General features: G+C 39.3%; 1 protein-coding gene across 3 annotated transcripts in view; it reads right to left on the reverse strand.

Annotated features, from left to right (window-relative positions):
* The window catches only part of atp13a3 (ATPase 13A3), a 39579-nt gene that overhangs the window by 21095 nt on the left and 1809 nt on the right, over window positions 1–16675 (reverse strand). For all 3 annotated transcript variants that reach the window (XM_067596786.1, XM_067596784.1, XM_067596785.1), the window contains exons 2-8: window positions 10567–10647; window positions 4957–5043; window positions 4692–4865; window positions 1929–2159; window positions 1371–1441; window positions 991–1074; window positions 435–504 (exon numbers count right to left, since the gene is read on the reverse strand). In XM_067596786.1, the coding sequence (XP_067452887.1) occupies window positions 435–504; window positions 991–1074; window positions 1371–1441; window positions 1929–2159; window positions 4692–4865; window positions 4957–5007 (681 nt within the window). In that variant the 5' untranslated portion in view covers window positions 5008–5043; window positions 10567–10647. The remainder of the gene's footprint in view (window positions 1–434; window positions 505–990; window positions 1075–1370; window positions 1442–1928; window positions 2160–4691; window positions 4866–4956; window positions 5044–10566; window positions 10648–16675) is intronic.

A 16675-nucleotide genomic window follows, 5' to 3' on the forward strand; every position in this document is an offset into this window, starting at 1 on the left:
TTTTGAGAAACTGGTTGCTATTTTTGCATGTTTCACAAAGTCTGAACTTAGTAAAATGACCTGAAGTTATCAATTAATTTTGTGGAATAGTTAAATGAAGGGCATAGATTGTTATATTGTATCCTTCACAAATAATCAGTTACCTTTAAAAGCGAGAACAAATTGGTGGCACACGATCAGAGATCTATCATTTATGAAGTTCAGACAACTGAAGGAAAATGTCCGTTGTCCAGAAATGCTATGTGGGTCACAAACCAAATCACACACAGTAGTAGTTAGCTCAACTTTTCATAATGTAACCATTATCATTTGGTATATAGGAAACTGTCTGTTAATTGTGCCAATATGCCTGCAAAAACACTGGGATGAGCACACAAGTTGACAAAGTGTCAACTTAAATTGAGTGAAAAAATTATTGCAAACTGTGGCCCTACCTCTTTGATAAGCAGCTTGAAAACAGAAGGCACTTTCACTGCAATTTCATTCACTCCGAAGAACAGTCTCCTGTCAAGAGGTAAAAGAGACAAGAGCCACGTTCATGTAAGTCAAACTGTTTCTATGTTCAAGGTGTTGTAAATCAGACCTTCATTTTTAAACACACAGAATAAAGCAAAGATACACAATGTAATATTAGAGGGTCAGGGTTCCAAGGTTTTCTAAACTAAACTATTTGTCAGATGGTTACACTGATTACTGTAGTTCCTCCTCTTTGGTTGCACAGCTTTTAAAAAGCGTGGGCTCTGTATAAATTGTCATTTCGACATATCTGTACTGACTTCCCCTCACCACTCCTCTGGGAAATCGCAGCTGACATCTGGCCAGCCTAAACTCAAAGATGTTGGAAAAATTTTGTTGAGGCAAAGGGGTTATAATCTGCAACAACAGGGAAATCTGACAAATGGGCCTGACTACCCTTTCACCTAAAACAGGCTTAGAACTGTTGTACAAATTATCTTAAGCTATGTGACTTATCCTTCAGACAGATGTTACCTGTACTCCTGCTGGTTCCTGGTCAGGCCTGCACTGTGCTCCGCATGGAGGGTGGAGCAGCTGACCTGCAGATCCTCCAGGCCGCTGTAGGAAGAACATAGATCACAGCAAGAGACAAAGTTGACACCTTTAATAAGACTTAACAGTGCCAGAAATGCAAATTTAACCTTTGCTACAGATGTTAATGCAAAGGCTTGTTTTGCCCATTTTATTTTACAAATATTTATCGTTTGAGGGCTGTACAGTTATTATTATTGCTATCACAGACACTGCCAGATAAAATTCTTTGTTTAGCTTACTGTTACTGCAATGAAACGTGCCTGCATGTTAGTATAAAAATAGCCTTAATACATTTGTGTAGAAAATCAAAGAATGCTTACTTTAAAACCTCAAAGTTCTGCACCTCGTTGTTCCAATAATACTTTGTGCTATGGAAGGTAAAATAGCGAATCTGAGGGAAACAGAAGGGTGAGGGGCAGTGGGGAAATAAGTCAGAGCAAATTTAAAACAGAAAACTGGTAAGAGAAACAGTTTGACAGTGCACCATATTCAATTCCAGTATTTGTTATTTTCTGTCATTTTTAACAGAAATTTGAATGTTTGGATCAATGGAGGCAATTAAAATATATTCTGATTGTTGAATTTATTGTTATGGTAAGGCATTATGTAATGAATGTGGTCAATGGAGACTATCCACAAGGACAGCAAGGTAAGATAAGTTTAACAATCTGTATTATCACTCTATCATCATGGAAATATGGAGTATAATCACACATTAAAACATGGCAAACCTTCTGTCAACTTTGACATTGATATATGGTTGCCAGTCTGGCAGCTAGTCCTAAGATTTACTGTCAGGGTGTGTTTGTGGTTGCTGTCATAAGTGTGTTTAGCATGTGTGTAAATACAGTATATTGTGGAGATGATGTTTTGCCTACCTGTGTGGGCTGGTAGTCGGCAAATCTTCTGATGAGCTCCTGAGCGGGGCTGCCGTCAGAAGGGTGGGGGGTGTGTCCATTGGCCAGAGAGGGGGAGTCAGGGGAGAAGGGGCAGGAGGGAGAGGAAGGGGAGGAGGGGGAGGTGGTCTGGGTCTCCAGGCTGTGGAAGGGGTTGCTCCCCGGGGCCAGCATCACTCGAACCTTAGCCAGGAACCAGCGCCGGAACTCATCCTGCACAAAAACAAATAAACTAAGTTCAACTACTGAACTTTTGTGGACCTTCAATCATTAACTCCAAAACTGTCCTCCATTACTAACTAACCTTGACGCTAATTCTGCTGTCTTTAGTGCATTTCTGTCATGCAAGCCTGTCTTAAAAAGGTAAGTGATCACAGCAGCACGTGGCCTTTCGTTTCCATGTTAAAACACTGAGCTGTATTTGGTGCTTTGCGTGTGTTATTTTCAGACCCTGCCTCACCCTACATAATCCTAACTTTAACCTTAACCCTAAACCAAATTCCTATTGCTGAACAAACTCTCATGAGGGCATTTAAAAGTGAATAAACACCCATAATCAGACACATAGATTCATACACAGATGGTCATGGATGAATGCAAACACATGCACACAAGCATAAGACCAACACGCATGAGATAGGAATGCAAACACCCACACACACGCTATGGACATTGTAACGGCCTCTTTCTGCTTGTGGGTGTGCTGTGTCAGTTACTGTGGGTGTATCCCAAGTCTCTTAAATTGCATCCACGTTTCCCTCACTTGCGTCTTTTCCTTGTGTCTTAGTCCCTCCCACCGTGGATGCAAGGAGAGACGCAAGGAAACCAAGCGAGGAGAGAGGAAACAAGGAAATTTGTTTTAAGAGACATGAGACGTCTTCTCCTCTGAGGTGTCATGTGAAGCGACGTCCGTTTCTGATGATCACAGCTGGATCAGCTGTTAGTCGGCTTTAACAGCTGTAGAAACCATTTCTACTCGCAGAATGCATTAATACTATTTATTGATCATTTCCATCTGTATTTTTTGATAACCCTGACAGTGAATTCATCATTCAATAACCCAGAATATGATCAGGGTGTCTTCTGAACACTGGAAAATATGTATTTGGCTAAATGTTTCAGAGCAAATGGAAATGATATAACTCATATCAAACCCGACACTCAGGAATTTTCAGCCTCACATGTGACTGAATGGAAATGACGATAAATGATGTAAAATATAAATGTGTTTAACTGTTATTATGGATTAAGTTAAAGTCAGGAAGAGTCTGTCTGTCAGCAAGAAACAGTTTAATGGAGGTAATAACATCATGAAAAAAAAATCTTTCTAATAAATGAAGAAAGTTGTTTATGGTTCTTTTGTTGATCAGACTGAAAATTAACAGATTTTTAACTATATGATGAATATATAAATAAACATAAAACTTGGGAATGATACACTTAAATCTAATCTGTAATCTGTCTCCACTTCGGTATGAAACTACAGTGATGTATCAGATCAGTCTGATCAGCTGCAGCGTCCAATCAATAACCTCCTCACTCCTCGCTCCTCCAAGCAAAATAAGAGACTTGGGACGCTCGTGAAAATGGCGCATCAGGAACAACTTCCAGTTCAGGCAAGGAGCGAGGAGCCATAAAATAAGAGACTTGAGACGTACTCTGTGTCTACCCACATTGTCTTCGAGGTGCCAAAGGGGCTGATTACAGGAGCTGATTGCAGTATCCAACCAGATCTGGAGCAGCTGGGCCCAGCGCTCTACATGGCATAAAAGTCCCAGCTTCCAGCATGGCTCGCTCTCTTCCCTGCCAGCGCCTGTTACTTTTTAATTTAATCTCTCTTTAAAGAACTTTGGTCAACGTCTGTTGTTTTTAAATGTGCCCTATAAATAAATTGACTCGACTTTTTGTTTTGTCTTTGTTTTATTTTTACTCCACCTAACCCTACACCATCCACACACATCCACATGAACTACTGATGTCACTGACTAACACACCTCATATCCGAAGTTGTGTTGTAGTTTATTTTCTTTATTACAATAAATAACTTGTATTTATCAGCATTTGTTGCCTTTTCCCATACTTGTCATGGCCTACGGGCTGGGTTATGACAACATACTGTTGGGCACATGGCGAATTATCTGTGCATTCCTTCCTGTGTGACTGTAGTCAGTCAGTCTCAATGTATTCACTGTGCTACTACAATACATCAGTTGTATTCACTCAAACCTTTAAAAGCACATGAGTTTGAGATTTATATCCTCTATATATATCTATATACCAAGCTTTGCCTGACAGCAGCTGGACTTGACCCTTCTGTGGTTTACTGGTTTGAAAAAAAGAACCATGAAAGTGTTTGTTTTTTGTTTTAAACCACAAACTGGGAGGATCTGTGTCAACCTCATGAAATCAAACTGTATCATTTCATTTGATTCATTTAATATAAAAGTAACAGAAAATTTAAATCATACTTGGTAGATGTCTGATACTATATTTTTTAGATGACAGGCCTGCAAATTAACGTATATAAAATAACTTAAAAGGGCAACATGACTTTTTCGGCTTAACAAGCCACAGTGGATAGTAGATGTCCTTAATATGTCATCTGTGTTCACTACTTTACCATCCAACTACTGTCTGAGCTTTCAATGGCTCAACTTGAGACTGAGGCAACTTCTAACTTTTAACAAACAATTGAATTAGTTTAAATATAAATATAATAACCTCACAGCTTAGCTTACTACCCACCGTGGAGCGCAGCAACACCACTTCGGCATCACGGGCTGTGGTACGGGTGCAGGTGGATTTGACGCACCACTCTGGCATCCAGTAGAGCAGCAGGAGGAGGAAGCCCCCTGTACACAGCACCCCGAGGCCCACAAGGGCCAACCGCCAACGGCACAGACGGTAGCCCTGCAGCTCCTGAAGGGTGCAAAGAAAGAAGTGGCACAGTCCTGAGCTGAAAACAAGAATTCCCACATTGGTACTGATGCAAAATGGAAAAGAGGCTTACCATCTCTTCCTCCTCCCCCTTGTTGAGGACCTTCAGGTCTTCTTTCTCCATGCTGCAGAACAGTTTGCCGAGCCCCTTCCTTAGTCACTGCAAACACAACAGATAAAATGAGATAAAGAAAGATATTAAATCAATGTGTTAAGTGAAAGGTGAGAATGTCCTGTAAGAGAGGATCAATTGTCTCAACAATCCTACCGTCTGTCTTAAAGAGACACACGTCCTGTTAAGGCACTGAACCCTCCATCTTGTGTTCTTGATAAGAGCATTAGCTAAATGCCTGAAATGCTACCTTACAACAACCTTTGAGCAGTGAACATTAGTCAGTAGGTATGACCATTGTCATAATTTGGAGGTGAATAACACTGCAGTGCATATACCAATCACTCTCAAGGCCTTAGGCATTTGATATCAATTTTTCTGTTTATGTGAATAACAAGCTGACAATTTTTACCATGTATATAAAATGTTTGATTATGAGACACATATAAACACTTTGTGATGTACTGCAGAATGTTAAAGGTACAGAAAGTCATTAATATGTAGCTAAATATGTGTTAATTACACATGTTGTTTTACCATCAGATCTTAGAAATGTCACCAATTTCTGTCAATAGCTTCTATGCTGTTTCTTTAAATGTTATTATCTTTATTTCTTGTTTGAGATGTTGGGAGTTTAAGTCCTTTTTGCTCCGTTTTGTCAAAGAGAGAAACAACTCCAAATATGGAACATTCTCTCACCTGGGCATTGCCTTTGATATGATGATAGATATTTGATATAGTGATAGTCAATAGTCTAATTACTGTTAGCAGGAAGTAACCTTCACTTCCGTTAAGTGTTTAACAGTGAACAAGTGAAACATGATCACTTGGCAGATATTTCTCCATAAAACTTCCACGAATTTTACTCCACGTGACAAAGAAAAGAGATATTTATGAGCAGTAGGAGTAAATCGCAATCAAACATACAATTTATAGGTGTGGGATTCCCCTGTTGTCTTAACACTATGTCTAATATTTGTGTGTTGCCATGGCAACATGTGCCAAGAGTTTGTTATTTCTGTGGTTGTCATAGATTTTATTTGCATCTAATCGAAACACCCATACCACCTTTCCTTGAGAATAATAATTTTTAAAACATCAAAGCTGCTTTTTAGTAGTAACTTGATGTTTTCTGACACTTCAGATACTTTGCACATTAAATCATGTGTATTACTACATATAGATATGGAAGAAACGTTCAATGGCATATGGACAACAAGGGGCGGGTGAGGAGGGATCAAACTCTTTTTCTTAACTCTGGTGAAATCTTATTAACCCACAGTGAACTCTTCAACTGTCTGTTGGACAAGAACTACACGAAAGAAAGATACTAGTCTGTGGATACAAAGTGCAAGAAAGCCAACCAGAGGTCAGTAATTCATTGAAGTGCGCAGGTTATGCTCAAACTACAAGCATACTTGCATAGCCCTTCTCAGACAACTGCTTGACCTCGGAACACCTGAGATTATCTCTTAAGTGTGTCAACATACCCACGCATAGACCAACTGAGTCATCAGATGTGTGTTACCCAATATCGACCGTGTCTCCCTTCCCTCCTCTCAGTTGTCTCCCAGGACTAGCCAGCTGTCAAGGAAGGCACTTTCTGTGAGTCTGTATGTGAATTCTGCATTCACATACAGAGAGGGCCATCGGTGTCAAAAGATGAACAGGCCCTTGGAAATAACAGTTAGGCTACAGTTAATGCATTTTTGAGTTACACAGAAAAACTGTGAGGCTGAGTCAAACTGTGAGCAGAGAAAATAAAATTAGGCTATTGACTTCAAGGTCAGGGGTTGGTAATCAATCAGTAAAATACACTCAGGATTCCAAGATGGTTTCTGCTGTAATTGGTGACATCCCATCATGTCATGCTAAGATGCCAACCCAGCGTTTGGGTGATGAGGGCAGTGACAGAAAAATAGGTCAAGGAGCTTTATAGGTTTTTCTATGGTGGTGGGGGTAGTTACGTCGAGCCATGCTGTCAAGAGCAACGCGAAGAGTGTTTTTCATTGACTGCATGACACAGCGTGGTAGAAGAAGTTGTTAACCTTGATGACGTGTTGGAGGTGTGCTGCTCTCCAGAAAATGCATTAAGAGTCTTTATCTAACATCTCACTTTGGCTGTCTCTGCTTGTACTATTCCTCCCTGTTTAAAACTAATCTGCTGACCAAATAGTGACAATTATCTCCATATGTTGTTATGTATAGTATTCTTGTATCGAGAATAGCACTGCTAACAAAGCTCTGCTAACTTGGTGATAAATGCATTTAATTTCCTGTAACTTCTTCACACTAAAAGCCTCCAGCTGGTTTGCCGGTGGAAAGCTTTCAATATGAATCAGCAAAATCATGTTGGGTTGGGTTTTCATCAGCAGTAACTTAACACTGCTGTGAAATGGATGAAAGTGAACAGGAAACAGTAAAATAAGAATGGTATCTAATACTATAAACAGGAAGGCAGGAGAGAGACTAAACTTTAAACTGGAGATTCAGTCAGAAGCTACAAAGGCACTAAGAGTTGAACACAGAGAGACTTATAAACATCGCTTTCTCTTTGGTCTCCAACACAGCCATACATCTTAATACTACAGCACCACTGAAGGACCACAATAGGCTATGAGGCTGTCATGATGACATGGAAAAGCATGTCATCAGAGCTTGGCTTGGCATGCCAAACAGGGAATAACTATGAAAAAAGCTGCCTTATTTATAACTTCCCACCATTCCACATTTATTACTGGTGAGAAGTAATAAATTAGAGATAGGAAGCAATTTCTGGCTTCATTGTGTACATGTCGGATGTGCTTGAAATCAGAACTAGCTGAAGGGTAGAGCAGAACTTGCCTCTGCGTGTCTGTGATTTTTAACAGCACCACTTGGCATGTTAGCAAACACACAGCGTTACTGTTGTACAGCACACTCTCAGTCCTGTTCAGTCAATGTACTCTATAATAGTACTGGCACATCACTATACAAACACTGTACTATACACACATACAGCTACAGTAGAATACTCTCCAACTCAGCTACTACTGCAAAAAGAACTTTAACTTCTGGTTCAGTAAGAGATACCCAATCAGGTGACATACTGTAATTCCTACAGAGGTGCAGATAAAAAGTATTGGAGAATTGTTCAATATCTCCTATGCTGTCAACAACACCATCAGATATATATGTCAAGCAAGTTTTACTGGTGACCCAGATGGGTGAAAAAGAAAAAAGACTGGCAGAGGGATGAAGGGTAAGAGGACGAAGAGGCATACAGAGCACAGGCTTTCCCATAAAAGTGCATAACTTGCAGGTAGTGTGCCTGCCAAGCGTATTACATCTGGAAATCTGTTTGTAAATGGTCAATATAAATGTACTAGTGATATGAATAATGTGCAAAGATTTCAGGCGTTAATATCATACAGTTATTCACAGCTAATCATTCAACTACAAGCTGCTCAATTCAAACATGGAATATGTATGTAAAAACAAAAGACAAATTTTCTGATCTGGCACTCCCATCCTCTCGCATACCCTTGCATTCCCTTGAGACTGTGTCTGCTAATTACAACCAAACTTGCCACTGATAAAATTTGACCTTCTGTCTGCTAAAAGAATGCTATGCCTTTTACAGGTATGTGGGTAGAGATGACTTTGTTAAAAGTCATCAAGGCAGTGAGAACCAGTTTCCCTCATGCAACTGTTCAGGGGAGCTTAGTTGCATTCTCTATTGAAAACAATGGCCTTCCTCTGCGCAACCATGACTGTGTCTTTAGTGTCAAAGCCCAAAGAGGCAGATCATGATTAAGAGATGCCTTTGGCAGAGCATGGTTTTGCATCAAATAAAGAGGGTGGCCAAAGAGCACATAAACAGAAAAGAAAAACAAACAACCATGAAGTAACACAAACACGGGGAGATTGCTGAGGAGCACTGGCATGTCAAGGCATGGTACCCATAGGGCCACCCTGCTACCGCCACCACCACCCGGCAACAACCACTGATTCTGTATCACTACCCCCCACACTCAACCTTATCTGCCAGCTGCACCCGTGTGGACTTTTCTCTGGCATACAGCGCAATATTTTGCTTAGGACCAAGCCCTTCCTAGTATTTTACAATAGCAGCCCCCTGGCCGGCACTAGGCAGTGGATGCAGAGCAACAAGAGAACACTCCCTCCCCAATCTCTGCTATGACTGGAAATGCCGACATCAGTGCATCATGGATACAGTCTTTTATGGGACTGCTGTTCTGGTATGGTGACTCACAGATTTCTAAGTATCACACTTATGTGGTTACTGAAATCAGAGATTGTGACACAGTCACAGTTATGTTTCAATCATCCTTTCAGATAACAGAGGGTTATAACCTCAGAAAACAGAGAGAGTTCCATAATTACAGAGTCCAAACAGACAAGAGGCTAAAGTTAAAGCTTGACAGCTGACAGGCTGGACATTTTAACCCTGTTTGTGGCTCAAATACCAATATGTTACATGTTAACTGGGGAAGGAGGCAAGTTAAGTTTTACTTTTGTTTAGATGAAGTTAGACTTATGCGAGTGCAGGAACAGGGAGCTGTCACAAAATCAATCTGTAGTAACTGTATGGAACTATTGTGGAAAACTTGGGGCTCAAGAACCACTCATTTGACCTTTGCTTCACTTTAGGAAGACTGTTCCCTTTTTATTTCTGGCAGCTGTAATAAAATTTTCTTATTGTTTCGGACCCCCTATTACAGACACTACTAAATACGTTATGTTTTTGTCTGCTGACTTCCGAAAGCAGGACTTGAAGCTACACGGTGTGAAATTCTTCTTTTTACTCTTAGATAACACTTTTGTGAATGAAACTCGTTGACAAATGGAGCAGAATAGGCAGCCTTTTATGGCAATTTTAGGGGCGTAAGTTATCCTACTGATCAAATTTCACAAACACATACCTACTCATGAAAAAGGGGCATACACAAGAGTGAACTGAGTGATTTACGTCAAATTTTTGCAGTCAAAGAGAGTTTGGTAAATCCGACTAGCAACCTTAAAACAGGAAAACTGAGGAAGTTTTAGGATAAGAACACAAAAATATTCTCGCATGTGGCCCATTGTGAACATAGTGTGCATCTGAGTGACAATAACATCACTTGTGGGCTGTTTTTTTGGCTAAACATTTACGTGTAGAGAGAAAGAATATATACAATATTGCTTGGAGCAGGGTAAAAAAAAAACACTGTCCAAACATTGTTACTTTACAATACATAAAGTCACATAACACAGGCTCCCTCAAATCCATCCAAAAAAAGCACAGCTCAGCCGATTAATATTGTCAAACATTCCAAAATAATCCAGAGTAAGCCCTTGTCCCATAAATTCTTTTTTTTTGTTTTTGTTACGTTCTAGGTGCTATTAGAGTCTCCTCACATAACTAGTCAGTATATTTGCAGTGCAGTCAGCTCCAGGGGATTAACAGCCTGGGTGTCTGGCTGTTTCAAAGTGGATTTTTGTGGATAACATGGTTGAAAATGGCTACATATAACATGAAAACCATAAAAAAGTAAAGCAGAAGTTTCCAGCTGGTTGCTGTGCTCCTACCTTGAGAGCCAGGGACACAATGCCCCAGGCAGTGCTCCACCCCGTAGTTAGCTTGCTCTCTCACCACACCAACCTGGAACCCTGAGGAGAGGGATCACAAACAATGCACATTACAAACATATCTTTCTAAAAGGTCGGGTCTTTCCATTAAATTGACTATGGAGGTTAACTAGGAGAGAGACTTTAACAAAATAGTAACATATCACCTGAAGGAAAAACAATAATGGTTAATGTGTATTGAAGTTATCAAACCTATCAGTCAATGTAAAAAACACACTGGTGTACAGTTTTAGAGACACAATCAACTGACTAAAATGAGTTAAATAAAACTCAACTGGCCCCAGGAAACCAAATTTGGAAATGAGTGAACTGTCTGATAAGTTTGAAGTAAACAACTCCAACAATAGACTGTCAGCATCATGGAATAACCACAAGAGAGTACCGATAACCACGTCTACACTGACGCAGATTTTGGATGGAATTTCATGGACTAAACCAGACTAAAGGGTTACTGAAATGTTTTCCCATCATCTAAAGTTCGGATTTACATCTTCCTGTTCCCACCAGCTCCTATGGACTACTGCTGTTGCTAATCCTGTCCTGTGCTGACCATCCATTTTATTCTCCATCCCCAGTAATTATTTCCCACAGTGACTAAAAAGCCTGGGTAGGTGTCAACATGATAAGCCATGACTTAAATAATCATGACCTCATTATGAAATGGCAGGTGATGCCTCCTGACTCACATCAACTCATGAGGCTTGGCGTTCCCAATGCCATACACACAATGTAATAAAGCTCCCATCCTCTTTTTTCCCACTAAAAACTAACAACAAAATAAATGTTGAGTCTCTTGTTGTGAAGACGAGGATCACAGGAGAAACCAGTGTTCTTACTGGAATACATAGGACCCTGTTTGGGGCCTCTAGGAGTCAGCATGACTTCAGAGATATTTATAGATTCATTCAGCCCAGCCTACAGCCACATTGTTGTCGCTCATTTGATTAGTCTGCTATTGTATTAATAAGCAACACTGGCTATTCTCTGTTGGGAGGGAAAAACAGTATTACGAAAACAGAAAGTATTTGTAAGATGATGACAGACAAGAATGTTTGTTAAATCACAACAGACGTAGAGACACAAACAGCTACCAAAACTAATCTAGTTAAAATATCAAGCGCAGCTTTTATAGAGCCCGGTGGTACATACTATATGAGGTGATTGTCTATGGACACAATAAATTATTAATTCCTTTTACTGTGTCGTGGCTCTCTGACACTCCAATTCATCAACTGATTGCAACCTACTATCAGCAATATATTAATTAACATTAGCAAATTGATCTTTTAAAAGCATTTATTTCATATGCAGAGGCAATGTTTGTACAACATTGGGACTGTAGCTGCAACTGACGATTATTTTCATTATTATGTTCTTGATAAATCATCTTTAAATTGACAGAAAATACAGAGAAATGCCTGTCTCGATATCTCAGAAACCAAAGGTGATGTCTTCAAAATGCTTGTTTTGTCCAAAACCCAAAGATAATTAATTCACTACCACTTAACACAAACAAAGGCAGCAAATGCCCAGATTTAAGAAGCTGAAACCAGACGATGTATTGCATTTTTGCTAGAGAAAATGACAATTGATTATTTAAATAGTTGCCAATTCATTTCTGTTTATTGACTCATCATTAATGAAATTAGATTTTCAGCCCTTTATGGGACTTAACTTTAAATGTCACCTTATGTCTTAAGTGATAGTAATAAAAAGGTCGTTGTCATGCATCACTGTCTGGTAACAGTAGCTTAAAATGTCATGTTAAGGTCATGCTTCAAGTTCTGTGCTTGAATCATTTGAAGATAGTGTTGTCTCAAAATATCATCATTTACTAAATATAATTTGTACAAAGTTAAGATCCCATTTAAGCAACAGCTCAGCAGACACTTAATGTAGACAGTACCAGTCCCCTTTTGACTGGTACTGTATTTTAAAATAACCTGAACATGAGCAAAGCAAAACTACCATAAATAAATGAATAACTCCAGGATAACTAAGACTAGACATATTGTCCTTTCCCTTTCTGTCCTGTTCTTCGACACACAGACAAAAAGGAAAGCGTGAACAATGAGCCATGACCTAATGACAGAAGTCTATAATTCATGGAAGCATTTGGAGGAAAGTGTTTTGTTACCATCATACTCTGCACTCAATGTGCTTTCTTTATCACTTCCCCTCCCACTCATGGGGTATAATAGCCAAGCTTTGTTTCACATCATGGGCCAATCAAGCTGTTTATCACTGTGGCCACTGGCTTTACTAAAAAATCTATGACCACCTGCCCTTCCTCTGTTGTCCGAACCAAAACCTCTTCCCAAGCCAGCTTCAAGAGCCTACCGCCACTGATAACATACTGAACAATAAGTTTTGTTTTGTCATTAGTGAGGATATGTTTTTTTTATATATCAAAAAGGCAGTATGAAACTAAATGGAATAAAAAATGAATTCATCAAACTCTAACACAATTTAAGCCTACTGTAATACAAATCACCCACTCAAACTCACCTATCGATGCAGCAAACACCCACAACTTGTAAAGATAATCCGGAGTTTGGGCTGCAAATTCATCATCGATACTGGTACTGTATGTTTTGAGATGGTGCCACACACTTTCGATCACAATCAAGTGAGAAGAACTGTTGACATTATAGGCTATTATTAAAATATAGTGGGAAAGAGAATAGAGGAGGACAAAAATCACCAAGGGCTCAGTATGTGGGCTCCATCCAGAGAAAACCCTATTAGAAATAATGGAGGGAAAAGGCTGGGAAAAAACAATAATCCTACAGATCAAAAGTTTTAAGTCAGACCACATGCTCTTGGATTAACATTGGCATTGCTTGACAGTCTATGAAAAACTTCTGATACCACTGTGCAAGAGATTAAAACACGTTTTTTACCTCATAGAGCAGCTTTATGGCACATTATGACCCAGGGTGGGAAATAATATTTCTATGTGGATGTAACAGATTATACAACAGTTTCTTTCATAAGCAAAATTAAGTCGCAAATCTCATCTGTGTATTAGGGAACACTCAGATGAAAGACGTAAATCAGCTGAAATTGATTGCAATCTTAAAATCCCGGTATGACAAATGCGTACAGGAAATAAATATAACTCAAACTGTGTCCTCACTGCTGGGTCTCAATCAAACAGGCCCCTGAGAGGTTTATGTTCCCATCTTGCCCCACTCAGTCTTGAGATGCAGTCAGACAAGGACGATCTTTGGGATGCTAGTGCCTGACAAATGGTGGGATACTGCGATATCATGATACAAGCTAATAGAGCAAATGGAAGTCTTCCAAGTAATTTCAAAGACAAAGTGTACTTTTGAGGCTTTTTGTGATGCATAAGAATTTAATATGTCCACAAAGCATAAGGGTCAGATTTTCAGCTGACGTTTTTTTTTTTCGACACAGCATCTTATCCAGTTGTGCAACCTCAAAATGAATCACTACGAGACTAAGGGCGCAACAGGTCACTACAGGTGACATCATCAGACATTAGTCTGTAGACTCAGACTGCATGCAGGTTCATAAGGAGTTAAGTTACATTTTTAGGGAACAACCTATGCAAAACCTTAAAAAGTAAAATTTTAAAATTAATTCTAAAATGAACAGGTACCAGAGTCGCTGGACTACACAACTTAAAAAAAGCAGGGAAATTCTAGTCCATAATAAACTCTGCGTTATCTGATGTATTCATGTAAACAAACAACTCAGTCCTCAGGTTTGCATCAGTCTGTTAAATTTCACAATTGTTTCTATTTTTATTCCTAATGTTTCATCTCACTTCTATTGAAAAAAGGCTGCTGGTTTATCCTGGGCTTGTTAGAGGCAAACCACTAGGCCAGCAATAGAAAGATCGGTTTCTCTATCATGCTGCTCTGGAGCTCCCACATCTAACAGTGCTGGGCTGTTGAGAGGACTTTAACCATGTCAGGATATTTCTCATCTCAACTCTGAATCAACACTGGCAGGCCTTCCATCGCAGGCCGCTGTCCTTAAGCTCACCTGTGAAAAGTCTTGAGGCGTTGGCTCAAAGACCTGTGGAATATTGGCGCCTCACTTCTTAACTTGAGACTAAACCGCTTCCAAATCTCCAGTTTGGACAGAACCTCAAACCCTCTCACAAAGAAGTTCAAAGGTGAAAAGAGCAGGCTCAATTCCTCGATTCTGGGAATCCACATGATCACATATATAATAAGCTGCAACAAGGTTTGTTTTTTTTTAACAATTAAAGAACTCATCCAGTAGCTTACCCAAGTCAAATTGTCAAACCTAATCCATAGACAAGTATACAGTAAAACCAACACATACATTTAGACTGTATGCCTATGCTACCTGGCCTTACTGAACGAAGTAGCCAGCATATGGGCACAAATCTTAAAACGTTCAGGCTAATCTCTTATTAGTAGACTTAATTCCAAGTGAAGAAGGAGCCACTCAAACTAAGTAGCATATTTATCTACTGCCATATGATTGAGGCAGAGTAACACCTCTAAAGGAAAACTGGTAACCAAAAAGCACATCTTGTTAAGCTAAAACTTATAGTCAAAGTTAGAAAATGAACGATGTTCAGTTTCTGAAAATGCATCAGTGCACACTAATGTAAGACATGTAGTGGGTCTTACGTCAATAACCAACCACATCTTTTTTTAACCTTTTTTTCTGGTCTATTTATTTCCTGTGTGCCTAGTGAAGTGCTTACTTAATAAGCAGACATTCAAATCACACAATCTCACACTCTACATGTAGTGAATGTGTGAATTTTATCTACAACGATCAGCCCCAGGTTCTTTCTGCTATCACCATGGGTACATAAAGACATAAAGAGTAAACAAATCAACAAATAAAGTGAATTAGACAACTAAAAAGGACTACCAGAGTTTTTATAGATAGGCTACATTTCCTGTCAACAGATAAGTCAGTTGAATACTCATTTCAGTTTTAGTTTTTACTGTGAAGCTTTTGAAAAGAGAATAGTCTGAAACATGAGTTCTTGTTGTCTCACCAGTAGGGCATGTCTCTGACTGCTGTGCGTGCACGGCTTGAGCTGAGGATATCACAAATGTTGTTCAATCTTGCTCAAAAATGACTCCTATTTTACCCTGATAAATGATATTAAAACAACAAGTCTATTTAGAGATACAGAATTCATCAGACATATTTCCTCCAAGCAGTGGGTCCAGCTCATCCCAGTCTGCATAAAACAAGTCTGCATATCACTAATGAATCATTCACTGTGTAGTTAAAGGCTGAACTGGTCTATAGGCTCAGTAGGTAGTTTTTATTCCTATGTCCTGTGGGAACAACAACACTCTGTGTGTGGATATTGTTCTTCTCAACTCAAAGGTCGCATTTTCATTAAATCCACATAAACTAATTATCTCCTAAGTCTTACTGTGGCAGCGGAGACAGACACGTACCAGCCAGTCCACTGTCTCTGTTAATATATAAACTGAAAAGTGAATAGACAAAGAATAAATTAGCTCTGAGCTGGTCTGCATGATCAGTGTTTGTGCAACACAAATAAACTTGAACTAGATCAGGGCATTTTTAAATTGATCAGTGCTGGCTATACAAAGCCCAATCTCTTTCTGATCCTTTGTTTACTGAAACCTTTTGTAGTCTGGGTATGCCAGTCATGCAGCGCCAGCAGCACTAATAAATAAACAGCAGCCGGCAGCAGTCTCAATTAATGACATCCACGCTGACAGCATGTAGCCACAGGCAATGCAAGCGTAGCCACTCTAGATCAAGATTATTAACTGTCTAAGTGAAAGTAAATCTAGATTTATTTTAGTTTTAGATTAAAAACACTTGTGTCTAGAAGGTCATACTGCTGGTAAATCAATAATCAGGCAAAAACTACATAATGAAGACAAAACAATAGTCCAAACAAATCTACAGTGAAGTAATAGTAAAGTAACAATTAGCAGAATGATACAAAACATTTTTCAAGGCACTAAATTTCAGTACAGTAAGGCCAATCATAACAATAATGGCAAGGCAAAATGGAAATATAAGTCAGCCTTGGGCAGAC

The sequence above is a fragment of the Thunnus thynnus genome, chromosome 8 (genome assembly GCF_963924715.1).
Source record: "Thunnus thynnus chromosome 8, fThuThy2.1, whole genome shotgun sequence".
Classification (NCBI taxonomy): Eukaryota; Metazoa; Chordata; class Actinopteri; order Scombriformes; family Scombridae; genus Thunnus; species Thunnus thynnus.